This window comes from Dicentrarchus labrax, unplaced genomic scaffold (assembly GCF_905237075.1).
Source record: "Dicentrarchus labrax unplaced genomic scaffold, dlabrax2021, whole genome shotgun sequence".
Taxonomy (NCBI): domain Eukaryota; kingdom Metazoa; phylum Chordata; class Actinopteri; family Moronidae; genus Dicentrarchus; species Dicentrarchus labrax.
Genome location: NW_026136711.1, coordinates 24,147,455 through 24,175,342, shown reverse-complemented (window position 1 = coordinate 24,175,342; position 27,888 = coordinate 24,147,455). Strand labels below are relative to the sequence as shown.

At 40.1% G+C, this 27,888-nt stretch overlaps 2 protein-coding genes across 3 annotated transcripts in view; both read left to right on the top strand.

Annotated features, from left to right (window-relative positions):
• Positions 1 to 27,888, top strand: part of iars1 (isoleucyl-tRNA synthetase 1) — a 55,541-nt gene that overhangs the window by 11,155 nt on the left and 16,498 nt on the right. For both annotated transcript variants that reach the window (XM_051415770.1, XM_051415771.1), the window contains exons 11-26: positions 780 to 902; positions 5,547 to 5,638; positions 6,661 to 6,759; positions 10,660 to 10,786; positions 13,209 to 13,282; positions 15,725 to 15,919; positions 16,379 to 16,465; positions 17,007 to 17,090; positions 18,762 to 18,906; positions 19,298 to 19,418; positions 19,568 to 19,659; positions 20,146 to 20,223; positions 20,920 to 21,041; positions 23,042 to 23,144; positions 23,538 to 23,621; positions 26,835 to 27,009. In XM_051415770.1, coding sequence (XP_051271730.1) covers positions 780 to 902; positions 5,547 to 5,638; positions 6,661 to 6,759; positions 10,660 to 10,786; positions 13,209 to 13,282; positions 15,725 to 15,919; positions 16,379 to 16,465; positions 17,007 to 17,090; positions 18,762 to 18,906; positions 19,298 to 19,418; positions 19,568 to 19,659; positions 20,146 to 20,223; positions 20,920 to 21,041; positions 23,042 to 23,144; positions 23,538 to 23,621; positions 26,835 to 27,009 — 1,801 coding nt within the window. The remainder of the gene's footprint in view (positions 1 to 779; positions 903 to 5,546; positions 5,639 to 6,660; positions 6,760 to 10,659; positions 10,787 to 13,208; positions 13,283 to 15,724; positions 15,920 to 16,378; positions 16,466 to 17,006; positions 17,091 to 18,761; positions 18,907 to 19,297; positions 19,419 to 19,567; positions 19,660 to 20,145; positions 20,224 to 20,919; positions 21,042 to 23,041; positions 23,145 to 23,537; positions 23,622 to 26,834; positions 27,010 to 27,888) is intronic.
• On the top strand, positions 1,684 to 3,888 carry LOC127372248 (vimentin-like). The gene has a single exon (XM_051415777.1). The coding sequence runs from the start codon at positions 1,797 to 1,799 to the stop codon at positions 2,931 to 2,933; it is 1,137 nt and encodes a 378-aa protein (XP_051271737.1). The 5' UTR covers positions 1,684 to 1,796; the 3' UTR covers positions 2,934 to 3,888.

Below are 27,888 nucleotides of genomic sequence, written 5' to 3'. Positions count from 1 at the left end.
AATGGAGCTCAGTCCCTATGGGGTTTTTGAGTAAACCTTTCACATCAGCATCTCACTTACATTTGCATTTAAATGTTAGATTTTTTTTTTTAAATTCTGTTATTTAGTGATCACATTCACATTGATTAGTTGGTGAAAATCTGAAACACAAATGCATTTCCTCTAAAGATATTAACAGTGAGAAGAAATGTGTTGCAGAACTACATTTTTCAAATGTTATGTTGTTATGACTAGATGTGAAATGACCCTGTGAGCCATCCATCTTGGATCTTGACAGGGTGTTTGAATACAAAATACATTTACAGCTGGACAGCACTCAGATCTTTCATGCATAGCTGTCACATACCAGCGCTGCTTGTTTCAATGCTGCAAAAAGTGTCCAGCTCAACAAGGAATTCAATATGAAGTCATAACATATCTTTAAACTAGCGTCACTGGCTGCTAAACGCGTTAGGTAATTACTTATTTTCATATACAATTTGATGTATTTGGTGAATACTATTGAAACAAATGACCTGAGCTTAAAATATATGACTCTCTGTATCAAGATCATGTTAATTACAAACAGATTTCAAGAGATTAAGTTTACTATAATATAAGACTTAAAAATTATTGGCAGTTAATTTTCTATCAGTCAACAAATTAATGAATCAATTAATCATTTCAGCACTAGTTACAATGTTTATTTATTTTACAGTGACTTACATTAGAAATAAATAGGAAAATAGGAGTACCGTCACTCACTAAACCCTTTTAACTGTGTATTATTCTTTCCGTAGGATGATTACAGGGTGTGCACAGAATTCAACATCATCCGGAGGGACCAGGCTCCTATCTGCCCTGTGGACGCCTCGGGCTGCTTCACTTCAGAGGTCACTGACTTTGCGGGACAGTATGTCAAAGTGAGTGACACATCAGACATTTACATGTAGATTAGGTTAGCAGACATTTCAGGCATTCTACCCCTGGTGAGAGTGACTGGTAGGATACACGGGATACATTTCTCAATGATATTGATTGCTAGATTAATTCAGCATTTAATTTCTCACCTTCTGGGCACCCTCTCTCCTATGCCTCTGTTTTTCCTTTGTTTATATCTGGAAAATACATCTTTCTATTCCGAACAGTTGCACTGAAATGTGCCCTTTCTTCTTGGTCAGGTTTAATACTTATAATAACATATAATTATGTGGTAAGTCAAATAAGAACACTTTTCAATATTTTACAAATGTTATTTCATATTTATTAATATTACAATGAATATACATTAATATATATATATATATATATATAATATAATATAATTATTCTTTAGGTACATGTCATGAGTTAAGGGAATCTGCGTCAAACAAAGTTGTGTAGGAAAACCTGCTGCCAAAGCACATTGTCCTTGTTTACTAGTGCACTGGGTGCCCTCTTCCTCCATGTCACACCCAACTTCATTACCATCTTAAGTGGATAGTAAGTGAAAAATAACAGTCATACATGATCTGATCACTATTTCACATCCTGGCGCAAAGGCCAGGGAGTGGACTCGACCCACATGGCCACTAACAGTACAGCGTTAGCTAATAAAGAGCGTGCAGCTACAGTTCACTGAAAGTCTGTCATAATCCCCTTTTGAAATATGTTAAAACCAAGCGCGAGTTTCAAGACTGTCTGAGACATTCTTTATTGCCGTATAAAAACTCAGAGGTGATCTGAGAGAGCGTCAGTCGCAACACGGGCTACACAAAGAGAAAGTCGAGAGAGCAGCTGTTCCTCTGTTAAGAAACAAACCCAGTGTTTTACACAACATGAGAGCTGCGTCTTACACCCAGAAGAGCCTGCAGGTTAGCGGCTCCAGTGGCAGAGTAAGGGTTCAGAGCCCGTCGCCTTCCCGGTGCCGTGGATCCTCATTTGACAGCCGTGGACGCTCAGGTTATCGAGGCACTGCCATCGAGGTGGGCACAGAGATACATCAGCAACATGCCAACGAGAAAGAGGAGATGCAGGAACTCAATGTCAAATTTGCAGGATACATCGAGAAGGTCCAGGCTTTAGAGCAGAGAAATGCTGCTCTCAACGCTGAGCTGGCTGCACTGCAGAGCCGCTACAAGGGAGGCCCCACAGGCCTCGGAGAAGAATATGAGCTCAAGTTTAAAGAGGTGCGGGACCTGATTGAAGCCCTGACTAATGAGAAGGGGGCAGCTGATATAGAACGAGGCTACATCGAAGAAGAAGTTGAAGTGTGGAGACTAAAGCTGGAGGAGGAGCTGGCTCTCAAAGAAGAGGCAGAGATGATCCTGAGGGAGTTTCGCCAGGATGTTGACAATGCCACACTGCAGAAGGCTGAGCTGGAGAAGCGTATAGAGCAACTGGTGGCTGAGATAGAGTTCCTCAAGAAGTTGCATGATGAAGAGGTGGCTGACCTCATGAAGCAGATTGAGGACTCAAAGATTACTGCAGATTTGGATGGCGATCGGCCTGACCTTGCTGCTTATCTGCGCAACATGCGAGCAGAAATAGAAGCTGTCGCTGCCCGCAATGTCCAGGAGGCTGAGAAGTGGTACAAGAGCAAGTTTGACACCCTGAAGGAGCATGCTGGCAAACACGAGGAGCAAATGAAGACCATGAAAGACGAGATCACGACCTTCCACAACCAAGTGACAGACCTGCAGAACCAGATCGATGGTCTGAGGGCTCGCAACGCAGCCCTGGAGCAGCAGCTGGAGGAGATGGAGATGTCCCACATGGATAAGGTCGGGGGTCTCGAGGGTGTCATTGCTCAGTTGGAGGCCCAGCTCTGCGAAACCAAACTGGAAATGACCAAGTATCTCCAAGACTACCAGGAACTCCTGCACATTAAGCTGAAGCTGGATGCTGAGATCGCCACCTACAGGAAGCTGCTGGAAGGGGAGGAGCATAGGCTTGGGATTGCCAAAGATGTCTAAATATCCAGGATGAAAGGAGCCACAAGTCCAAAGCAGCCACAGAGAAGACCAGCAGAGCAGTATGAAGCAGAGAGATCAGCTCATTATAGTGAAAAAGACTTCCCTATCTTACCCATTCTTTCCCTATTTTACCATCCCTATTCCCAAGGTCTGGGTATGAAATGTTTTGCTACCAATGGCGATTTGACCCGAGTTTCAGTACGGACACCAAAATTTGCCTAAAATGTTGTGATTCATTTTTATTCAGTTAAAAAATCAGGAAGTACCTGATCAAAAAATAAGGAAACAAGATTATAAATCTGACCAAACATTTGATGCTAGCTTTCTGTACTTGACAATTTTGCGTACTTGGCGCTAGAGACACATTTCGCTCGGTACCCAAGCAGTACTGAGGTTTGATACCCAGCCCTTACTTACTTTACCACACCCTGACCCCATTATGCGTATGTCTTTGCTTACAATGTCTGCTTGCTTCCCAGTTCTTCCCAGTCCATTTTACTTCAAAGTTTACATCATTATCTTTATACAACCTTCCTGCCACTTCTTTTGCCTTTCCCTAATTAGCTCCACCCTGTCTCCTACAGTACAGGTCTCCTTAGTCATAGCCTGTACTCCTTTCCCTACAGCACCACAGCACTGAATCCACTTTCCCTTTTTTCCCTGTCAAATCAACCCCTGCTACGTCTGATCATTTTTCTTCGTCACTGCTTCTCTTGAAGCAACGTCAAGATCCCACCTCCTTTACAAAAAACACTTTGTCTTGCTGTAATGTCTCAACCCGAACAAAGCAGAACAAATGCCATTAATGTTATCACTGGTCTTTACATTGCCCCCTGATTATTCCAAATGTTTTGACAAGACACAACTATTGACCATTTACACCAATGTAACTACTGTTCCTTAATAAAGATTGAAGTGAGTGCATACAAAATAATGCATTGATCATTTTTCTTTCTCCCGTCTTTAATGTCTTTTCTTACTAGTCTATACTGTACAACTGTTTTTTACAGCTGTCTTGTTCTCTGTCTGTTTCCTAGCCATCTCTTTACTTTCTCCAACCCTCATTTTAACCCACAACACATTAAATGTGCTGAAGTCAGGTCCAGTAAATTACAATAATTTTAGTATTTTGCTTTTTACTTTATCGTGTAAATACATTTTAAATGTGGCACTAAGAAATAAAATGGCTGCCTTCTGTTTTCCACAGCAGGCAGGCTGAGTCTGGTAGCTGAGTTGGGGAAGTGTTTTGGAACTGGTATCTCTACTGATTAAATATGCGTTTGTGACAAAGAGATTCTAAAAGAGTCACAAATATGTGTTAGTAATCTAGAAACATATCGAGTAACCCTTGTTTATACTCAGTTGGCCAGGTGGTGAAATGGGTTTTTTCTCTCGATGGGTTGCAGGCAAAGTTCCAATGAGACTCCACATCACAGGTGTACTTTCATGTTTTAATGAGCCTGGGTCAGGGCATAACAAAATTTACTCTTGGCTGAGGAAGTTTAAAAGCCCCTCTCTCTACAAAGAGGTCACGACCAACAGTCTGCCAAACACCTCGCTGAAAAGTCATATTTATGAGCTTCCTGTGAATTACGCTGTGAGCTTGGTTAGAGGGAGATGAAATAGTGTGTGATAAGGCACTGGGCTGATTGCATATTCGATTGTTTGCCATAAACAGTCAGCTGGATGACAAAACGGACAATTTCTGCTTACCTGGATGGTGATATTTATCATTGCTGTTTGAGCAGACTGTGACCGTGGCTGTATTTTTTCTTAAAGAGAAGTATGAAGCCATGGTGTCTTCAAGGACCCAGAGCGTTCCAACCTGAAGGACAAAATTTGTATAAAAAAATAAATGAAAAATTACCTAGTAAGAAAGGAAAGGTAGAACAAATGTTTTGCCTTAACTGTAGCCATAGCTGGGTAACACACTGCCAGTGATGTTACCATGTTACCGTTTCACTTTGCACCTCTCTTACACACAAGATTCTAAGTAAAGATATCAGGAATATGAGAAATTGCTGCAAAAATATATTTTTTATAGATTGTGGTTGTAGAATTCCTACAGGGGAACCCCTGGCCTGAACCAAATATAATAATATAATGTGATATATACCATACAATAAAATGCAATAAAGGACAAATGTTTAAGATAACTATTTAAAGGTCCAGTGTGTAGCAAAAACAAAAAAAAACAAATAGTGTATTTAAAGAAGATTTGCTCCATTAGGAAACTGTTCACTGAAGGTTATAATAAACACAAGAAAAATATGGTGCTAAAGAGTAATGGTGATGCAGCAGATTACCCAGAATGCTTAATTTAAAAAAGCTTGGGTTGCAAATGTACCTTCAGAATCTTGTCAGTATCATCACCATGAAAATATTCTCACTTTTAATATACATATACATATTTTTTTAACGTCTCACCTTGCAGCAATGATGTACAGATGTGCTCCAGAGTGCGTGGGTACACTGTGACATCATAGTTGCACACTTCTGACCAGACCCAACCACTGAGGACACTGAAACACTTTTTTTCCTGCCTTGGTATTAAGTTACTCTCTAAAGCTGCATTTTGTAAATAATGTCTATTGTTTTCATGTTCATTTATAGGACGCTGACAAGAATATCATCAAGTGGCTCAAGGAGAAAGGTCGCCTCGTCAACGCCAGTAGTTTCAAACATAATTACCCGTTCTGCTGGAGGTGAGACGTGTACAGAATTCAAACTGTAAAACTAATGTTACCTCTGTGCAGTGTTAGAGTGGCTCCTTCCAAATCAATTAAACTAACAGCTTCACTTTGATTCTCCCACTGTGGACCCTTAAAACAATGCTTATTAAATAAGCCCACCTGCTGAAGATCAGGGTTAGAGGTCACAGATGTTAGGCCTGTACAAATTAAATATTATATTTTCTTCTTCAATACAGGCAGCCTTATTTAGTGGTAGAAGACATATTTTGCAGTTCAGTGTTCAGTACAGTCTGTGCTCATGCCTGCCTCAGGAGCATCAACACAGGACATCAGTAGAAGTTTTGTGGTCTCTGCACAGAATTAACTCAAAGCCAGTGTCAGTGTGGTGACACACACAAGTTGTCTCAAGGTCCCACATTATCACATCCTTACTAACAGGAACACGCACACACACAAACTTATTTTTTGAGCAGACTAAATCACTCACTCCCCTGGAGCAGCTGCAGGCTGACCTGAGCAGGATTAATTAACCCAGTAAATATGCAGAGATGCTCTCTAAGCCACTAGGAGACACATGCTCAAAGAGATGAAACTGTTATTAACCATAACTTCTGTAAAGTAGACCTCAGAAATAATGCTTGTTAAACCAAAAATTTGTGAAACACTGTTAAAACATATCAAGGAGTCAAACAAGGTGATAGACTTATGATAGTGAAAAACTGATAGTTCAGTCTAAACCAAAGAGGTGGACTGATTGAGCAACTCTTCCATTCCCGGAGCCGTGCTGCTAGTGTGACTAAAAACACCTATTATTGACTGTACCAGCTCAGTTTCTAAAGGGAATTCAGTGATCAATACAGCAGATCAACAGCAGAATAAAATATAACAAAATATACAATATGAGAAATACATTTTAAAAAATGACTTTCAAAATTCTTTGCAATATTATTTCAGTATTATTCAGCAAATGATTTCTTTTAAGTCAGTATTTTGCAGCATTAAGTTTTATTTAATGTGTTGTAATGTACTTTTAGGTCTGACACGCCCCTGATCTACAAAGCCGTCCCCAGCTGGTTCGTTCGAGTGGAGCACATGGTGGAGAAACTACTGGACAACAATGACAAATGCTACTGGTAAGCTGTTTTCTGAAACAAGTGGTAACTAGCTGGGTGCTGAGAGTGACAGTGAATTGGCAGCTATAAGCGTCTTGCCAAACAAGTGCTCCAAAATACTTCTCGACAAGACGGACAGCAGCCGCAGTCCCAAAACAATTACAGCTGCGATTCTGCACAACCACGACAAGTTGTTTGTCGCAGCCAGGGGCTTCTCCCTGCAGGACAGCTATGTATCACTGGGCATAGTAATTTTAAATGTGAAGTTGTTGCAAGGATTTTTTGTTATTGAATGGGGTTAAAATCCTTATCAAATTATTTTTATTATGATACACACAAGACTGATTGACTGTTTAATAGAAAACATTAGCATGATGCTAATTGTAATGGAAGAAAAAGTAAGCGTCAGCATGATGGCTTTGCTAAGTGGTATTACCCCTGGTGCTCCTGGTGCTCCTGGTGCTCCCAGTGCTCTTAGTGCTCTTTTCTGAGCCACAGTAGCTGCCTCTGGTAATGGGACTGTCAAACTGAGATGAATGACTAGCTGCAAGAAAGGTGAAGACGCACAGACACACATGTACACGGAGACGCACACACTTCTTTTAAAGGCTATATTCCTTATCTGGGGGGTACTAGTGTTGCATGTAATGTTGGGTGACCATGTTAATATGTATGTTAAAGTAATTTACAGTATGTGATGATGTGTTTGCATTGTTTTATGTAGAATAAGACTGCAACTAACAATGTATTTTCATTATCCGTTAATCTGCTGATTTAATTTCAATTAATGAACTAATTGCTTAGACGAGAGCCCAAGATGGCGTGTTTTGTCCGATCCAAAAATAGATAAATTTTCTGTTGACCGACTAATTGTTTCAGCTCTAAAGTAGAATGCAAAGAGATGTAAGATATTTGTAGACACGATGAAACATTTATGTTGACTCTGTGTGCCTAAAGAATCACTGTAAATTCATCGCACATTTTTAATAATATATATTTAGCTGTTACACTTTGGGCGTGCCCTCAAAGAAGTTATGCATGTCGACACACATTTCCTCCCTGTGTCTGTGTGGCTGCACTACACTGAGGGTGAGGCTCTTATGCTGCTTTCTAATTAAGCTTATTCCTCAACCCTAATTATTTGATTTTGTTAAAAGAAGTTTTTTTTTTTTTCTTTTTGATTGGACTACACTTCCAAACTTGAGTTCTAGTCTCTGGAGGATTGTCTGTCTGCCAGTGAGGTTAGACAGCTCATCAGCATCATGAAAAAGTGAAATGCTTGCAGACTTCGGTACCTCTATATGAAGTTCATGTTAGCTGATGAGAGACTTAAAAGAATCCTTCAGAAAGCAAAGTGCTAGTTACCATATTCTCAAAGTGATTTGTTCATTTTTACCTCTCTTTACTCACATGGAGCAGTGGGTAGACTGTCTATTGAGAAAGTTCAGACTGATTTCTCCAGATGTCTGTCTGTCTGAATAAATTAAGGGCAGAATAAATGAGTGCTCGCAAAGGGGGAGCTGGTCTCTTTTGAAGCTCAAGATGCAAAAGGTTTGCTCCCTGGCGCCTGATCTCAAAACGTAGCTTCTAGGCCATAAGGGAGAAGAAAATGTGGTGTTGGATGTACTGATTCTGAAATGACTCAGGGTGGATTAGCCAGGAATCAGACTTGTTTTTGTTGTTGTTTTTGTTCTTGATTTCAGACAGTGACAAATGTAGGCTCCTTATTCTTAGCTGGTGAGTGTTTTTGTCGTCTGAAATGACAACTGTCGCCAGCAGATTTAGTCGCATCCACACTGCTTCAACATATACATAAGCTCAACAGACCTGCTGCATGTAGTTACAGTTGCTAAGCCATGATTGGGCCATCACTGTTCAGGAGGAGGGGTTTAGGTTAATTGCCAGATTAGTTGCCTTTTTGTCCTTTAACACAGCTTCTCTTTTTCTACCTCACCTGTTTTTCATCATGCACACACTCAGTCAGTCCCGACCACAACCTCTGTCCCTCTTTCTCCCTCTTGTATCCATCCCCAGCGTCTCCGACTTATAATAGAAGCCTGCACATTTTAAATGGCTCTTCTGTGCGTCTCCAGCACAAGACAGCACACTTTAAATTCTACATTTAGCATGAAGCAATAGAGGGGGGGGAATGTGAGCAGCAGCAAAAAAAAAAAAAAAATCATTAAATTGATATATTAGGGGCCTAAATAGAAATGCCTCCTACAAATGGGAATTGATGAACTCGTTGCTTAGCGTGTGGATCCTGACGACGATTTATACCCCCCCTCCACTGTTCTCCTGAGCAACACGGCCTGGCACAGCGAGAGAGGGGGACAGGAAGAATGAAAGAAAGAGGAAGAGATTGTGAGATGGTGGATTAAAGCCAGAAATCGGTCGAGGCAAAATAAGAAAAGGGGAGAGCAGTAAAGGGGTACTAAGGAGGGAAGATGCCTTGAAGGGAATGTTAACCTTTGCAGTTGAGCTTCATAAAGAGAGCAGTGCAGTTTATTTTTAGGTCTAAAATGAGCAAGAAGAGGGAAAGAAGCCAGCTCAATAAAGGAATAATAATGGACATTATGGTAATGCTTGCTACTGTTGTGAGAAAATGTATTGCACCTTAAGTGAACAGGGTGTCAGCAGGTCTTGAAAAGAAAACACTGTCACTACTACTAGCTACAGTAGCTAGGAAGCTTATCAATTCATAATAGGCTAGTGTTCATTTTAGCAAAAACCTCAATGAACTTGAATGAATAAATCATTTTTAATTAGTTAATCCATCTATTCATTCATACCGCTTATCTGGGTCCATGTTGCGTTAGTAATTATGAATTGTGGTTATATACTGCTAGGAAGTACTATAGAAATGTGTGTATATGAAATAATTCTAGACCACATCGTCCCTACTGGTTTTCTACATTGGATGTTATAACTGTAAAACTGGTATTAAACTGCATTCTATGTGGTATTGAAAAGCCCTTTAGGAGGATCTGTTAGTGGAATATAATATCATGACTATGTTTTCATTACTGTATAATCACCTGAAAATAAGAATTGTTATAATTTTGTTACCTTAGAATGAGTAATTTTTATTTATAGACGGGTCGCCTTCCGTGGAGTCTACTAGGGATGCACAATAATTTCACATTTTTGCTTTTTAAAAAGAAGTCCATAACCTTTATTTTATGCACACTTGATGGAAAGAAATGCTAAGATCAAATGTTTTGCCTAAGAACTCATGATAAATTATTATCAAATGATAATTTATGAACTGTAATTTAATTATTGCAACAATACATAATATAGGAATTTTCCATTATCAGCGTATGATTTATCTGCCTTGACAATTATTGCTCATCCCTAGTTCCTGCAGTAGCCCAGAACAGACAAACACTAGCTCTAGATGGCGCCTTCTGCGTTTTTCACACATTTCACGGCCTCCATATACTCTCCTTTGCGCTTGAAAAGGGAGTTTGAGGCAAGGGAGTTGCAGTGTGGATCTACACCACTAGATGGCACTAAACCTTACACAAACTCTGACTAAAAGCTTTCTAGGGGAATTGGTTGTAAGTAACTGTTAAATGAGGTTTAAACATGAGTGTGAGAGCAATATTCCTGCTGTGTGTAATCCGAAATAGAATAGAATAAAATCAACTTTACTGCCACATGTATACAATACACCGAATAGTACATTTAACCCATTTTAAGTACTAGTAGCAGTGGGCAGCTGCGGAACAGCGCCATGCAGACCAACTCCAGATATAAGCCAGTGCCTTGGTCGAGGGCATTAACTGGAGAAATTACCCTAAGATCCATGTGTTTTTAAAATGCAGACTACATTGTCCTTGTGATTGAAATAATGCTTTATATTTTAAAAGAATAACTGAAACCAGAACACACATCCTCATCTCTCTGTCTCTGCAGGGTTCCAGAGTTTGTGCGTGAGAAGCGTTTCGGCAACTGGCTGAGGGATGCACGGGACTGGGCGATTTCCAGGAACCGTTACTGGGGCACACCGATCCCTCTCTGGGTCAGCGACGACTTCGAGGAGGTCAGGAAAACAACGAAACGCACAAATACTCACTTGCTATGCTTTAATAGAGTACTTAATGCTTCTAATGTGTCTTTGTACTCTGCAGAGATCACACAATTTGTCTGTGTCATGACCAAATACCAAGTCAGTTACTCTTTTCTCAGGGAGCTGATTGCAGCCTTGGCAGCACTCACAAATCAATCTGGGCTAAGCATGAGGGCATAATTGAAAAGTTGAACTCTCCATAACTCTTCACTTTTATTTACCATAGAAATGAGCTTGGGGGAAAACATTTCTTGTGTCTCTCCAAAGGCAAAGATTGGTCTTCTGCGAGGGTACAGAAATCCAGCTGTTCTCATAAATTGGTGGGGGTCAAAAGGTTTCTCGCTGACCTCTTTTGGACCCTCACATAATTTAGCATATCTGCCCCTTTTTGTTTGTGTGTGGGGGGGTGCTTGTGTAGGAGAGACTTTCTGGCATGACAGTGTGATGTGACCAGGGTGTCAAACCAGAGAGTGTAGCGTGACTCCGTACTGCAGTCAAAGTCAGCTCCCCTCAGGCACCATTACCGAGTGCCTCCGTAAACTCAACACATGAATGATTCATTAATGTAAACAGCAAATAAACACAAACTAAAATGTGTTTGGTTTCTCTTCATGCCGGTTAAGGCAACTTCAAAGGTCCTCAAGACAAACAGTGATCGGGATAGGGAAGGGGTGGCAACGGAAGGCAGACACGGGAAAAAAAGGGGGCTGAATATATTAGCTGGTGAGGAAAATGAGGAAGTGCAAAAAAATGCGAGAAAGGGGAAAAATGAGAGATGAAAAGAGGAGGAGGAAAATAAATGGAAGAGGAAAAACAGGCAGGCGGTGGAGTAGACAGCCAAACTGTAAATGTTCGTCTGGTTGTGGATGTTCATTGCCAAACTGGGCTGACTGTGTGAAGTAGACTGAACTGAATAGAGATGTCAGAATTGGGTTGTTTGAGCGTTTGAAAAATGTAGTGTTGGTCCCCTGGCTGAAAGAGGGACAGCCAGCGACCTGCTTGCTGGAAATAGCATTGTGACTGTTTCCAGAGCACTCATGCTCCCTGGTGCCTCCCTCACAAACCCCTCAGAAGCAAATCACACACCCAAAACTAAAGCTGTGTGTGTGTGTGTGTGTGTGTGTGTGTGTGTGTGTGTGTGTGTGTGTGTGTGTGTGTGTGTGTCTGTGTGTGTGTCTGTGTGTGTGTGTGTGTGTGTGTGTGTGTGTTTCTCTGTGTGTGGAAGTACAATTTCTATCTCTCAGTATCTTTTTTTTTTTTGTTGTTCTATCTTCTTTCTGTCCCTGACTCTTAGATAGATGTGTTTCTTTTACTCTGTCTTCTTTTGTGTCTGATGGTGGTGTATCAGGCTGTATCTGGGCCATGTTACCTGGTGCTGTGGTAAAACTAGAGCAGAGCCTACAGGTTAACTCTCTGAGGAGACCAGATAACACACTTTACCATGCTTTCTAAGGTAAAGTTACTCAGGAAGTGTGTTGAAGTAGGCCTACTTTGAAGTTATGTTCAAATACAGTCAGAAAAATTCATTAGTAGGGTAAGTAAAACTGGCTTTAATTCCAGTTTAAAGGAAGAGTTTGACATTTTTGGAAATACGCTTAGTCACTTTCTTGCCAAGTGTTAGATGAAAAGATCAATACCACTCTTATGTGTACAGTAAACATGAAGCTACAGCACAGGCAGCCAGTTAGCTTGGCTTAGCATGGAAACAGCTTGCCTGGCCCAAAGGTAACAAAATCCACCTAGCAGCAACTCTAAAAATCTCTAGTTGACATTTTGTATCTTGTTTGTTTAATCTGTACAAAAACCCAAATCATGAGCTTAAAGGTGACTCTTAAATTACGTCAAATGGTAACATATATGTTCAATATTGCACATGTTATTACAAATTAAAAAAAAAAAGTTTCTTGTTTATTGTAAAGTTTAGCCCGGGTATTACTGGATTCTTGAGCCGATACTGATATTGATATTTGGTAGTTTTAAAAATCTGACAACGATATATCAGCCAATACTAATTTTTTTCAACATAAACACACAATGGCAATGAACAATTTTTGATATGAGCTGCAATGTTGTTCATTGTTTTATTTGTTGAATAATTATTGATAAAATGTCAGAAACTGAAAGGCCCCAAGGGGGATGTGCAAACTCCTTGTTTTGTTGGGTCATCAGTCCAAGATAGCAAATCCTCACATTTGAAAAGCCGGAACTAGCAAATGTTAAGTATCCTTGGTGATTTAAACAGTTAATTAATTATTAAAGTTGCTGCTGATTAATTTTCTTTTAGACCAAATTATTTCAGCAATATTCATGAAATGCGTTACTGTGAATTCTGTCTTGTTATATTGCTCCCTCAAGCTGTACTGTGTGTGTTTCTGTGTGTGCGCTCCTAAATCAGGTGGTATGTGTTGGGTCCATGGCTGAACTGGAGGAACTCACCGGAGTCAAAGTAACTGATCTGCATCGGGAGAGGTGAGTCACTGATCAAACACAGAGATTATCAGCTAACTACCTGAACATGTGCTCAGTGGTGTGTGTCTGCTGTGATAGTGTGAGATTCACTGGCTGTGTGTGTTTGTGTGTTTGTGTGTGTGTGAGTGTGTGAGTGTGTGGGGGTGTGTGTTTGTGTGTGTGTGGGGGTGTGTGGACATGTGGTGATAAGTTTTTGATATGGTGTCTGTGCTTGTAAGTGTATGAACGTGTCCCTGTTAAATCTGCCCTCTGCCTCTCTAATATGACCTGTCTGCCTGAACCAGACGGCTGTTATGGAACACAGATCACTTTACTCTTCCGCTCTTCATCCACTAATTACCTTTAATCACTTCCATGGAGTTGGCCATCTTTAATTGATGGGGGAAGAAGAGGTCATCTTCGCCCTGCTCCTGTGTTTGGGTTGTACTGAACGGGTTCCTGTGCACGTCTGGAAGTAATGAAAATGATTTTTAGCAGTCTTTAAGATTAAAAAGAAACTCATCTAATTAAAGAATAACTCATTAGCTTTTTATCAGTTTATCAGATGTTTGCATGTTTTAGTGCATTTGGTAGTACCTTTAAGCTACATGAGCATTTCTTCTTCTTGTTTGGTAATGTTGACCAGAAAGCCATTTACCATGAAAGAAGTGTGATTCCCTCAATTAAACTGGTGCTTGATTATTTCTATATTGTCATGAATATGCCTGAAAAGGGCACCCTGGTGATTTAGTATTGCATTTCCTTTAAGTCTGGTCGCTTGCAAGGGACATATTAAAATGGTCTAGGCAGTTTAGGCAGCGGAGGCTAACTTATTCTGACTTTGAGTCCCAAAAAAGAATGCAAATTATAAAATATTACTGTCTCAGTATCCACACACAAGACTTAATTTAGGGGGGCAACGCACAACCATGGACATAGTGAGAGAAACACAGACGGCGAGATTACAGACAGTGGATATTTTACAAGCACGGACCAGGTAAAGCATTTGGTACCACTTTGGGTTCACTTTTGGTCATTTCCACAATGTTATTAACACCAAGCCTCCACCACATGAGTCTCACCTGCTTTTGTGAAAATGGAATCGTGTGTGAAAAATCCAAAACTCAAGTTATGTTTTTTTGGGTGACTTTTAAGAGAATATACTCCCAGAGAGAGAAACAGAGAACGAGGCGAGCTGGTGTGTGTGCATGTGTGTATTTGGGAGTGAGAAAGCAAGGTGTGCATATTAAAGTAAAATATGTGTATTAAAATGATATACGTATATATCAATCATCACATCACACAACCCTAGTCACAATAGATGCCCATGGTTGCTAACTGGACAAAATTTTTGCACAATTTATTAAAGAGATGTATCGTTACCATCAACTCATAACTGTGATTTATATAGATTTACTTTGCACCAATTTCACACAGACATTTCAGCAGAGTTTTCAGGGTGTGACCAAGCACACGCATACAGTGAAAAACTTAAAAAAGATGTATGCATCTCTAACAACTACATGGACAGACTATTATCAGTTCATATTATATGTTGTATGCTATTATTATATGTGAAGTGGCCACATCCCAGAGATAATGGCTCTGCCCTTATTGTAGGAAAGTGAATATTTTAGTAAAGTCTAATGCATAACACACTGCAAAAATATATTAAACTTGCTCAAAAATGTACTCAGCAGTGCTCTTCTTTTGGGAAAATGTTTGCTTAAAAACTCTACCTTTCCCCAATAGGCCCAGGAGCAGAGCTCTTAGGAGCAGCAGAGTACTGCAGCGTAGCAGCTGTAGTGGCCAACAGCAGATTATTAAAGGTGTAATCTACGGTTTATAGGGCGGAGTGCTAATAATTCTAGAAATGTGTACCAGGCTGTTGCTGGAGGGAAAAATAAATTAAATGTGCTTAATCACCTTTCTTTGGATATATTTTTCTATTTACCCAGAATTCGACTAAGGGAACTTTCCATACATATGGATTTAATCTGGATTTAGTGGGCACCTCATACAGGCTGACACTTTGTAACGATTACATATCCCAGGTTCATCTATTTTCCTCAGTTTAAATAACTTTACTGAAGAAACAATGACTTTGTTTCTAGGCCTAATCTGAGTGAGTCGGTATATGGAGTAAATTAATCCATATCCTTGAAGCATAAAGCAATAACCAACCTTATTGTAGTGGGTGTCAGCGCAACATGAGCACCACTGTTCTTTTCTTAAACCTCATTCCCAGCAGTGAAAGATTATAAAATTGTTGTTTTGGACTCCGGCCAAGAACCCTGTTGACCCTTGGATCCACACAGTGTACAAATGTTTTTAAAAGTTCCTCGTGGCAATAAAATAACCTAAAATAAAACAGAGCTGCTCAAATTGGTATTGCTATTTGTCTAAACAATTGAACCCCCTTTTCTTCCTTTTCCTTCTTCTGTCCACACTTTCTCTGCTCAGCATTGATAATCTGACAATCCCGTCACGGTGCGGTAAGGGAGTGCTGCGGAGGCTCACAGAGGTGTTTGACTGCTGGTTTGAGAGCGGCAGCATGCCTTACGCCCAGGTCCACTACCCCTTCGAGAACAGGAAGGAGTTTGAGGACACTTTCCCAGCAGACTTCATTGCCGAAGGCATTGACCAGACAAGGGGATGGTAAGCTGTGGAGGGATGGATTAAAAGACTTGCCTGCAGCCATTTTGACATAAAATAGTAGGGTGAACATATTACATAGAACTGAGGTTCCATTCAAGTAAAAACAGATTAATGGTGCTGATATTGGAAAGGCTCTGCTACATTAAATGGAACCTTTAACTAATGTCACTGCTGTGAAAAAGGTCTATTGAGACACAGAGTTCTGATTTCACTGAGGGAATTGACAAGAGCAGAGCTCTAATGGATTGATCAGGCAGACGAGTGTGTTACTGAAAGACTTAATAATCAATAGTTTTTAATTGAATGGATAAGTATGAAATAATGGCAAATGGCTGAAAAATAATGGATAGACTGAAGAAGTAAATGTGTTTTTCTCAATCCTAAAAGGAATGAATTGTAATATTTCAGTCCTGCTTGTGACCCTGACCTGGTGTGCCATCTTCTTGTATCCTGCTGTAGGTTCTACACCTTGTTGGTGCTCTCCACTGCGCTGTTTGGCAAACCACCCTTCAAGAATGTCATTGTTAATGGATTGGTACTGGCTAGGTAAGACCACTGACTTAATAACAAACTCCTCTTACTCATCTTTCTTTAATTTGCATACAGTCTGGTGTTATTCTATATTTTTCTTATTATCAACAACGGCTGTGAAAAGATCAAAACCAACAATGTGTCTTTTTCCAATTTTCCAATTTTCCCACACTTTGACTTTGGCTACACAGGAAATACTTAAAAGCAGGATATTTAATGGTAATTGTTGACAATAAGAAAAAGGGATAACCCCTCTCTGCTTCTGTACTTATATTCAGTTTCTTCTCCCTTCTTCCCCTGCCCATTTATCTCCTAGGTTTTCTGCAGTTCCCCATGATCAGTGTGGTTATGTGTACTGTAATATTTAGCCCTCAGAGATGCTCTACAATAGGGCTGCTTGTCCTCAGCCCTGGGGTCTAAATAGTGCATTGTGCTCTCAGGCCTGCTGACCTGGAAGTACTCATTTAAATACCAAGTGCATGGTTGCTAACATGCACTTTTGTGCATGCGTGCATGTTTATGTGCATTAATGCCTTTGCCTGTCTCATTCCTGCAGCGATGGACAGAAGATGAGCAAGCGCAAGAAGAACTACCCAGATCCAGGACTGATAGTGCAGAACTATGGAGCTGATGCCCTCAGGTCTGTGTGTGTGTGTGTGTGTGTGTGTGTGTGTGTGTGTGTGTGTGTGTTTTTGTGTGGGGGGGGGTGTGTGGGGGGGGTGTGTGTGTGTGGGGGGGGGGTGTGTGTGTGGGGGGCGTGTGGTGTGTGTGGCATGAATGCTCGTGTGCCAGTGGCACGACTCTGTGTGGTAACCTACCTTATGTTATTAGCAGGCATTGTTGTAAGAGGTTTGAATCCCTATCCACGCTTAACTAGGCAGGTTCTGTGTCCTATATACAGTGTGCACACACTCACGCATACTGTACATACACATGCATACACACATTGTTTCTCCTCATACATTTCGCTCCTTTGCCCTGAGCAGTGAGTGCCATGGCCATATGGCCTGATGAATAAAGGACAATGCAGTTGTGCCATATGCTCACATATAGACTAATGAAGAATGAGCTGCTGAGATAAAGGGAGAGACGCTAAGTTCTGTTTCTCTTTAAGGCTTCGGTTTACTATAGTATATAAGTCTCTTTTGTGCCTTAAAACCTTACTTACACTATAGCTGTTATAGGATGGTGAGCTCCATAAATATCTCACTGCCAATTACTGTTGCATAAGATAAAGTCTGAACCAGTGCCAGACTGAAGTATATACTGTGTAAAATGACATCCAACCATCTCTATGTTGGCCTATTTTAAGGTGCCAAAAGGAATTTGACCAATTGATGGTTCTGTCTATTCTGCATTTTATTTAAAATGTATCTTCTGCTATCTGCTATTAAAAACACTCATGGCCTATTACATGAAGTTGCATCATGTTTGCTTGCTTCCAGAATCATCATCAAAACCTTTTCTAATCTGTCTACAGTGTGCTGATGTCTGCCACACACTATTATATTGATATGGGTTATCCAGATATGTCATTGTCCTATCAACAGTATTTATTTGGCTTTAATGAAGAGAAGAGATTAGTTTGCACTGGGATGCTGTTATTATGTTTTGACCAAACTTTTGATAACATTTGACAAAACTTTGCACAGCTGTAAAGTGTAGAGGAAAGGGAGGGGGGGACGGGGGACACACACGCAGCAGAGTCACACCCATTGCTGCTGTAGGAAGGACTCAGCCTTGGTACATGGGGCACCAGCTCTACCAGATGAGCTACCAGGGTGCCCGGCAACTCAGATATGTTTTGACAGCTGAATAACTTTGTATTAAGAAAATGTCATCCTCACAGCTTTCCTTGAATGGCGTCTGATAACTGTCCTGTAGATACTGAAATATGACGCAAATGCTAATCTTGCATAGATCAAGATAAACTAAAGTGTGTGTGCTGTCGCCTTCAGAATCCTGATTTTGTTTTACTGACGTTTAAACAAGCTGTCTAGCTCTAACACTCTTGTTGAAGCTGCATTGTACCTTTCTGTATAGTGCATTTAAAGTAACTTTAAATGTCTAACTGGGGCAACACTGCACAGTTTTGCAAAGTTTATTCTGACTGCCGTTTTGTTTTTACATCTCTCTGTCTTCAACGCGAACACGCATTATTTATTTGTGTCGGCCCACTTACACATACAGTAAACAGCCTCATACATTCACACATTTAAGTTGATACCTGGCTGTACACACCATATGCTCTCATTCACTCATAATCAATCCCGCCACACTCCCCAACCCCTGCACTGTCTCTCTTTTATAGGCTGTACCTCATCAACTCTCCTGTAGTGAGAGCAGAGAACCTGCGTTTCAAAGAGGAGGGAGTGCGAGACGTGTTGAAGGATGTCTTCCTGCCGTGGTATAATGCCTATCGCTTCCTGGTGCAGAACGTACAAAGGTTACAGAAGGTACATGTGTAATGAGCAGAATAAAAGGTCATTACTTCCACAACTCCTACAATATTCCTTTAGCTATTCCTGGTCTAAAAAAAAACAGCACTGCTCAATAGAACAGCAGTTTGTTATTATTGTTTACCAATTACTTATTAGGTAATTATTGGTACAAAAAGGAAATTACTTTGTTCACCACAGAGAGTAGCTCTAAAGTTACTGTCCATGACCACTTTTTTTAGCTCCAGGTTTCAGCTGCTTCACATCAGTGATACTGTGTCCAATCAAATTGTCAGAGGAGTGTAAAAAATGATATTATATTGTTTGTGTTAATGCCTCATTTAACTGTTTATTTTGTGTGTGTGTGTGTGTGTGTGTGTGTGTGTGTGTGTGTGTGTGTATTTGTTAGGAGGATGACATTAAGTTCCTTTACAATGAAAACACGCCGAAGCAGAGTGACAACATCATGGACAAATGGATTCAGTCGTTCACACAGTCCCTCATCCAGTTCTTCAAGGCTGAGATGGAAGGTGAGACAGACCCAAACTCACACATTACTAATCTTTTCTGGACAATGGCTGAGAAGATAACCACTTCATATCTTAAAATCCATCCCATCTGGCAACCTATTTACGTTTTCTATATTTAGCTGAAAAAAATTAATAGTTTCTTATTGCAGCTTACCACCTGTACACTGTCGTACCTCGCCTGGTCAAGTTTGTTGACATGCTCACCAACTGGTACGTCAGGACCAACAGACGTCGTCTAAAGGTGAGATGACACCTCTGAATCAGCACTTGTTTATAGAGTTAATGTTTTTTTTGTTTTTTTTAGGAAAATACCTCGTACAGCTGTTTGACAGCAGCTGATAGCCTATGATTCCAATGTATGGAGTCCCAGGAGTGACAATCACTAGTAGTAGTAGTAGGATCTGTTGAGTCAATAGTATACTGGTAATTATATACACGAGTGAATAAAACAGATGATGCTGCTCTTTTACAGTTTGTGTCCTGTATCTTGTTTATTTTTATTTTTTAGTTGTTTTGAACATAAAAATCGTGATTTAAGCTACCGCTCTCTTCATCTCTTCATCATAGCCTCCATCTGTGGACATTATAGCCACCAGTTTGTGGCCCTCCTGGTCAGCATTTGGTTCATGTGGATTGGAGATACATGTGCTGAGGTCTGCTAGGGCACATTTGTCTTTTCACTGTTCCGAAGGGACTGACCATATTGATGTATGTGTGAACTTTGTAGGGAGAGAGTGGCATTGAGGACTGCCTGTGGGCGATGGAAACCCTCTTCAGTGTTCTGTTCTCCATGTGCAGGCTGATGGTGAGTCATGCTGTTTCTGTGTGTCAGTGTGTGTGAGACTGAGACAGAAAAGAGATTGTATGGAGGAGATTTGTTGTGGTGAGGTTTTACTTTTGTGCATGCAAGACACAAAGAAATAATGCTGGTATGAAGAGGTGTGTGTGTGTGTGTGTGCGCGTGTGTGTGTGGGCGTGTGTGTGTGTGTGTGTGTGTGTGTGTGTGTGTGTGTGTGTGTGTGTGTGTGTGTGTGTGTGTGTGTGTGTGTGTGTGTGTGTGTGTGTGTGTGTGTGTGTGTGTGTGTGCTTGCATGGCTATGAATAATGCATGAGTAGTAGGAGTTTTTATTTATAACACATTGAAGATGTTTGCATGTGAGGCGAGAGGCACGCTAAGAACCAGTTAGCCTAACCCAGATCAATAAAGATCAGCTGTGAGCTATACAAATTAATTAGCTGTGGTTGAAATGGAAGAGAATCGCATTAGAAGTAACCTCACTCTCAATTCTGGCACAATTCTGTTTGAACTTTTGCACCATTTGAGTCAAAAGATCTACAGTAATAATGTGTTTTTTATGCTGACTTTATAGCTGCTTCTGACTTTTAGACCTTTATGTCAAAAAATGTAAATTAACTAACTACAGTACAGAGCATCTAAAAATCTTCTTCTCTTCATTTTTTTCTCTCATGTCTACTCGCTTTCTTCCATCCTTCCCCTCAGGCTCCCTTCACACCTTTCATTACAGAGATGATGTACCAAAATCTTCGTCACCTCATCGACCCCGCCTCTGTTGAAGAAAAGGACGCCACCAGCATTCACTATCTCATGCTGCCCCAAGTCAGGTTGGAAAAATTCTTCAATAAAAACTGAAATGTTATTGACATGGACTGCTTCTGCCACTTACATTAAAAAGGAACTTTTAATGAATTTGAATGACTCAATCTATAAAGTATATTTACAGAACTAGATGCATCAGGATCTGTCTGATTTAGCTCACAAGGTGACATTGATTGATCCTTTAGTAATGATAGCTTTCATTTTTCTCTGTAGGGAAATCCCCTTGTTTATTTTTCCTGCTTTTGAAACAGCATCAGCTACAGAGCAGCATCCCTGGATTTAATAGGACGTCTTGTTCAATGACTCTTCAGCAGTGTGGACACTTACTGAAACCGGATTTCAACCAATTGAATATAACCAAGGTCATCTGGTTTAAAAACTGCCGCTCTTGCCACACAGTCACCCTGCGGCTCACACAGCAAACCCCCCTTGTGTTAGCCCCTTTTCTCACAGGATATCCACTGCTGATCCACAGCCTAATCAGTCTTAGCCAAAGTGCATGGCCTTACTTTACCCCAACCGTATAACACTCTGAACTCCTCAGAGTTGAAGCTTTTGAAGCTCCCGAGTCCACAGTAGTTTCTAGATAACTGTCAGCCTTCGCAGCAGCTGTTCTTTTTGTGTCTTACCCATTTTTTTTTTCATTTCGGCTGTTTGTTACTTCACCTTCCACCACTCTGATTAACTTTTCCATTTTAATATTTAATATTATACGTGTTTTGAGGGATCAATTGGTTCTTTTAAAAATCTGCTCAGAAACCACTCAAAAGCAAATCTCTGTCTGCTCATGTGTCAAATGCAAGGCTCTTTGTTTCTGGGTGATAAAAGTGAATCACAGATGATGCATTTTCCACAGCGGTACAAAGTCAGTTCCAACCAACAACCAGGTTCAAGACAGTGAATTCCCTGTGCACAGCCTCCCTCAAGTTCACTGCTATCTTCTCTAAAATGAGTCTAACTCTGTTTGTATTTTTAGGGTGAAACTGTTGAGGCCTTCTTTAGAGAGTGATGGTGTGCACTTTTAACACTGACCTAGAGATACCCACACAGAACTGTCTTAATTTTCAGCTTTGCAAATGGATGTTGCTCACGACATATGATCATGTCAGTCCCTTCTCTTCAATTACTGAAGTGAAATGTGTGCTTTGGTGGGTGATCAGTTTTCGAAATGCCTTGGAGGAATTTCTAATTGCCCAAACTTAATTGCATCATCTTTAACTATACAAAAGTTCTGACATGATTAAACATTCATTTGATTTAGCAAAAGGAAAATAGTTTGTGTAATGGTTCATATAATCTCCCCTGTCACTTAGGCAGCACTCAGTTCTGCTGCTTTATTAGCCGCTTGTCCTTCCTGCTGTCGAATGGGACTACTTCACCCCCTCCCAAAGGTCAGCCACCAATCAGGTGGAAAGAACAGCTGCTCCTCAATCAACTCATTAAATGATTGGCTGTCCCTGGCGTCCTCTCCTCTTCCATTTTACTCCACTGCTGTGTGCACACAGAGGAACACACCGCACGAGTAAATGAACAGCCATTGTGCACGTACACACATAAACAGTCTATGTTCCTGCAGACAGTTGGGGCTAATATTGCGATTATGCGTGATTATCAGTGGCTGTGCAGCTCTAATTTGGATTCAGTGGTGGAAGTCCTGTGTGCCTTATTAGCGGATGTTCCTGAGTTAAACTCTGGCACTGATGGTTATGAAGTCTGTCTTTATTTAGATGTGTGCTGGTGTGGTACTAACCTTGTCATGCTCTAATATTCATTTTCATCAGAAGAGCAATTGGAATTTCCTACATCCTCTTGTTATAAGAAGGAAGCTTGGTCAGGTGGCACTCGTTACAATTGCAAAAGTCTCACCAGGCGGAGGAGATTCTTGGTGCAGCACTTAAATGTCCCCTCCAGTATGGCCCGAACCGCACTCATACCATGACATTGTAACACTTCTTCTGATGTGGTGATACTCAGAATTGCCTTTATTCGTGTTTCTGTTTTTCAGGGAAAGTGTGATTGACAAGCGCATTGAGAGCGCCGTGTCTCAGATGCAGTCTGTGATTGAGTTGGGCAGAGTGATCCGAGACAGGAAGACCCTGCCCGTCAAGGTAAATCATCAGCTTTATCTATTCCAGTTCAGCGTAAGAGGTACAGTGAATTAAAACTCAAGGAAGCAGGCAGTATATCGGCTGATATTGGCCTATTGTTTAGATGTAGCGATGTCGGCCAATTAGGTAAAAAGAATTTGTGAATGTCGTGCTTTGGGATTTTTGTATGTTGCAAGTATCAATATTGGTGTCTGCTTAAAAAATCCAGCATCAGTCGAACTCTTAACATTTTATGTACTATGAATTCCTTTAGCTCTCCTATAGATTTAGGTGGTTTTGTCAAATTTGTGCACAAGGTCTAGTATGGTATAGGTTTTGTTGTCGTGTTGATTTATGACACTGCTTTTGTTTATCGGAGCTACTGACCAATTGTAATGTTGGTGTGTATTTCAGTACCCATTGAAGGAGGTGGTAGTTATTCACCAGGACCCAGAGGCTTTGAAAGACATCCAGTCCCTGCAGAAATACATCCTGGAAGTAAGTAAACTGTCTTTTATACCAGTGTTCTCTTTCAAGGCAAGAGGCTCATCTTCTTCTCATCTAAAGTGTTTCCCTATTTTTGTCTGTTTATCGTGCTTTGATCAGCACTATTACATTCATAAGTCAAAGAGAAACGTCACCTAAAACTTTGTTGTCACTCCAAAGCCAGTATTTTGACTTTATAGGGGAGGTGTATGATAGACGAAGTACTTCTATATGCCGTTTTTATCTTAAACTGTAATTAAAATCTCTGTGCTTGGTTAATTTAAAAGGGGGTGGAGCAGATGCCTTGGAAAAGGATTTCACATTTGATCTCCTCCAAATGCCACACACATAAACCCCTCATCAAATATAGAGTGCAGCCACAAGCAGTATGTTTTTATTTCCTCCAGCGCACGGAAACATTTTATTGCACTTAATCTGTTCGTGTACTTCATAGTCACAGTAATCGTTACAGTTCACATAGCTCTTCCACTGTAGGTCTCGTTTCACATATAGACCCTACAACATTACTGCTGTGGCTCTGTAAGTTTACCTTTCCAGATAAGCTAGATGTTTTTTTGACATTCATACATCGTATGGTATAGCCAAGGACATAAGGTGCAATGTCAGGTGTCATTTTTGTGAAAGCGGCATCATTGTATGGTTATATAGCCGAAAGTGCAGATTAATTCAGGTGCTGTCCGAGAGACTGGGGAAAATTACCACTCAGACATTAGACAGAGTAATTGTCATAGCCTTTTAGTGCAGGAAGCATTAAACTGACATTATCCCTTTGTCTTTGGGTTTGATTTTCTACAAACAAAACTCAATAAGTTCCACAGCTGATCAGATAACCCCACTAATGTCTCAACCTTTTGAATTGTTGTATCTGTGGATGTTGCTGCTTTTGTTCCTACTATAGTCTTACCGGGTCCCGAGCTGTGAAATGACTGATGCATCTACGATTCCCATACGATGCTAACTTGGAAAATTGACAGAACATTTACAGATTAAGGTTCACTTGTGAAAAGGGCTTCTGTTGCAACCTTCTGCTGGGTCCCCTAAGCTTTATCTTAGTTCAAGCCACTTTTTATCTCTCACTCTGTTTCATTTCTGGTGGGAAAACATTTAACCTTTTCCGACTTCTAGCTTCCTTCCAGTAAACAAGGTTTATTTGATCAGAATTGAGAGCAAGCTAAGGTCCTGCAATCTAGGGAAGAACCTTCAAACACTTACTACAATGTTGGTGTGATGTAGTTTCAGTTGAACTGAGGATTTGAAAGTAAGGTAGATTAAGTCTGGATTCACCCTTTTATTGTTGCTTTTTCTTCGATTCCTTTATTATTATTCTATATTTATTACTATTTCACAACTAATTCTCTGTGATTTGATTTAAATTGATTTTACCACTACTTAAACTTACTACAAGGAGGAGGAGGAGGATCTTAATTTAGTACTGGTGCCTCTATATGACCTACATAAGCACATGAGACCATCAGCAGGAAGATTGGCTATTTCTATATAGTTATTCTTAATGCCTGTCACCGGGTCGGATTCAGTTGGATTCCCCTTGGAATCAATTAAAAAGGGCTGTGGAAATGCTACTGCTTTTGTCCACTGGGGCCGCCAGAATCAACTAAAAATGTTGCTGCTTTAAATATGAGCCAATTGGGCACCTACAGATAGGTAAACAATAATTAGTTAAGTTATGTTGTTCCAGGACTGCGCCCTCTTTAAACCTCTATGCAATGACTGTTTTTATAGTAAAATAAAATTAGTACTGCTGCTATCGACTGGCTTCCTGACTGGTTGATTTCATGGTTGACTTACTCTCTGAGTGAATAAAATTTTTTTGATCAGCCCTTTGCAACACATGTCTGAAGTAATTACAGTTTTTAATTTGACTTCTACATAATGTAACAAAGCATTTAGCTTAAGTTGAGACCCCTCAGAATAGCCTTTTCCGATATATAGACTAGAGTAGCGGATACTATTGGCACCAATACTAGCACCGCCATTTTTCACGGGTTTGACCATTTTACTGGCCAGTGCTGACGTCTTAATTTAGCATTTCACACTAAGCAGTGGTAAATCCTGAGCGATGCTGATTAGATTTTCATTAGCTATTACTTGAGGCAAAACATGGATTTAACAAATTCTCTTAACATCCAGAGGAAGGAGTATAGGCACATAATGGGATTTAATGTTGATGGTCAGTGTCCATCTACATTTTAGCTTTGGTCAGCCTTGCTTGGCTGACAAGCTTGTTGATGACTCTACTGTCGGCAGAGTTTCTGCAGAGCTCAAGTTGCTGTGAAATATTTCTACCTTTTAAGTTATCACATACACACACAGACACACAGCCATATACGTATGACCTTAAGATAAAGGACCTTCTTTTTGTGCACTTTGCATCAACTCACTCCTTTATTCACTAACCAAGCTCAGCTCAAAACAGAAGTTTCAACTATTTTCAACCCCACGCTGGTCTGACATTTATTACTCAGCCCACTACAGTAGCTTATCTGTGCTCTCTGTCAGCAAGTCAGTTATGCTAGAAATCACTCAACTTTTCAGTGTGATTGACTGAAAGAAGCCGTGCATTTCAGGCCAGGTTGGGTGTCAGTATGGCTAAATTTAGTATCTCTATTGCTTCACCAGATATGACTGGATCACAGATTTCTCTCTCCATTTAGATTGAAGAATGAAACATATTGAAAGGCAGAAGTATGGACTCAATAGTAGGAGCGGCTCACTGACTGACTTACTGGTTGATTTCATGGCTGACTTACTCTTTGAGCGAAGGACTTTCTGTAATCAATCATTGATTGTCTATTAACAGTACATGCCTGGGGTATTTAAAGTTTTTACTTTTTGAATTAAATTAAGTTTAAGGACCAGAGTGTAGGTGTGTAAGTTAAATCCTACACTGGTGCTTTAACGTCTGTGGTGTTGGCAGGAGAGCTTTATCTGTTTTCTTTTGGCCATGTAATGGTATAGCTGCGTGTAATAAAAACATGGGGTGTTAAAGGCGTTTTTATGCATAATTTAATTTAACTTTTGTGAGTTTGCAGTGCACATTACAGTTTAATTTGTTAAAAAAAAAATGTTTTTGTCAAAAGTAATAACCCTGGTACAGTATACTTGGGATATTAACACTGTACAAGCAACTACAACACAGTGACGTTACCTTTTCTAAGACGTGTGTGTCTTTTTTTCATCCTCCAGGAGCTTAATGTGCGACAGTTAACACTGTCAACAGACAAGGACAAGTATGGTATCCGTCTGAGAGCTGAGCCAGACCACATGGTGCTGGGCAAGAGACTAAAGGGAGCCTTCAAAGCTGTCACTGCTTCTATCAAAGAGCTCACCAGCGAACAGCTAGAGGCCTTCCAGAAGACAGGTATTTCCGTGTGTTGCAGTATGTTTGTGGGTGCTAAAAAAGACACAAAATCTACGAATTGTATCTTTAAAATTGCATGTATACTGTTTTCTATACAAGTGACCACACATACCAATGACTTAATCAGTACGCAGTGATTTTGTTTACCAAATAATTAGTGAAGGTTAGCATCAAGTTATTTAACACAACTGCACAATTGCCGCTTATTGTGTTGAAATCATATTTATTTCACCAAAAACTCAACTATGAATCCTTGCAGTGAAGTGGGGCACAGACAGACGGCCAGTTTATCCTCCGAAGGCAAACCCTAACCCTTCTGAAACTATAATCAGAGCTCGAGTACGGATCAAAGCAGTGCAAGGTATCTTGTCTCTCCAATTATAGAAAGACGAGGAGAGCCCCCAGAGTCTCTGGGGAAGGAAGCAGTGGAGGTCAGCTGGGCTGTGGGAACTTAACATTTCCAATCACTTGGATGTTTGAAGTCTAGCCAATTGGAAGGAAAAAAGAGGATGAGTGATGGAAGGAAAGAGATAGATGTGGGGTAGGATGGTGGAAAATGATGGAGAGAGGAAACTCATAGATAAAAATGTGCACTGTAAGGTACTGTTTCATTAATTTATGATCACAGGCGAAATGTAATGTTTCATCGCACAAAACTTGTTTTTAAAAAAAAAAAAAAAAAAAAAATAATAAATAAAAAAAAGAGGTTTTTTTTTTTTTTTTTTTTTTTTTTTTTTTTTTTTTTTTTGAACTTATTTTTTTTTTTTTTTTTTTATTTTTTTTTTTTTTTTTTTTTTTTTTTTTTTTTTTTTTTTTTATTTTTTTTTTTTTTTTTTTGTTTTTTGGCGTCTTAAAATTAAAAAAAAAAAAAATAATGGT

Excerpts from the sequence above, each read along its gene's own strand:
- LOC127372248 (XM_051415777.1), top strand. The coding sequence starts at position 1,797 with ATGAGAGCTGCGTCTTACACCCAGAAGAGCCTGCAGGTTAGCGGCTCC.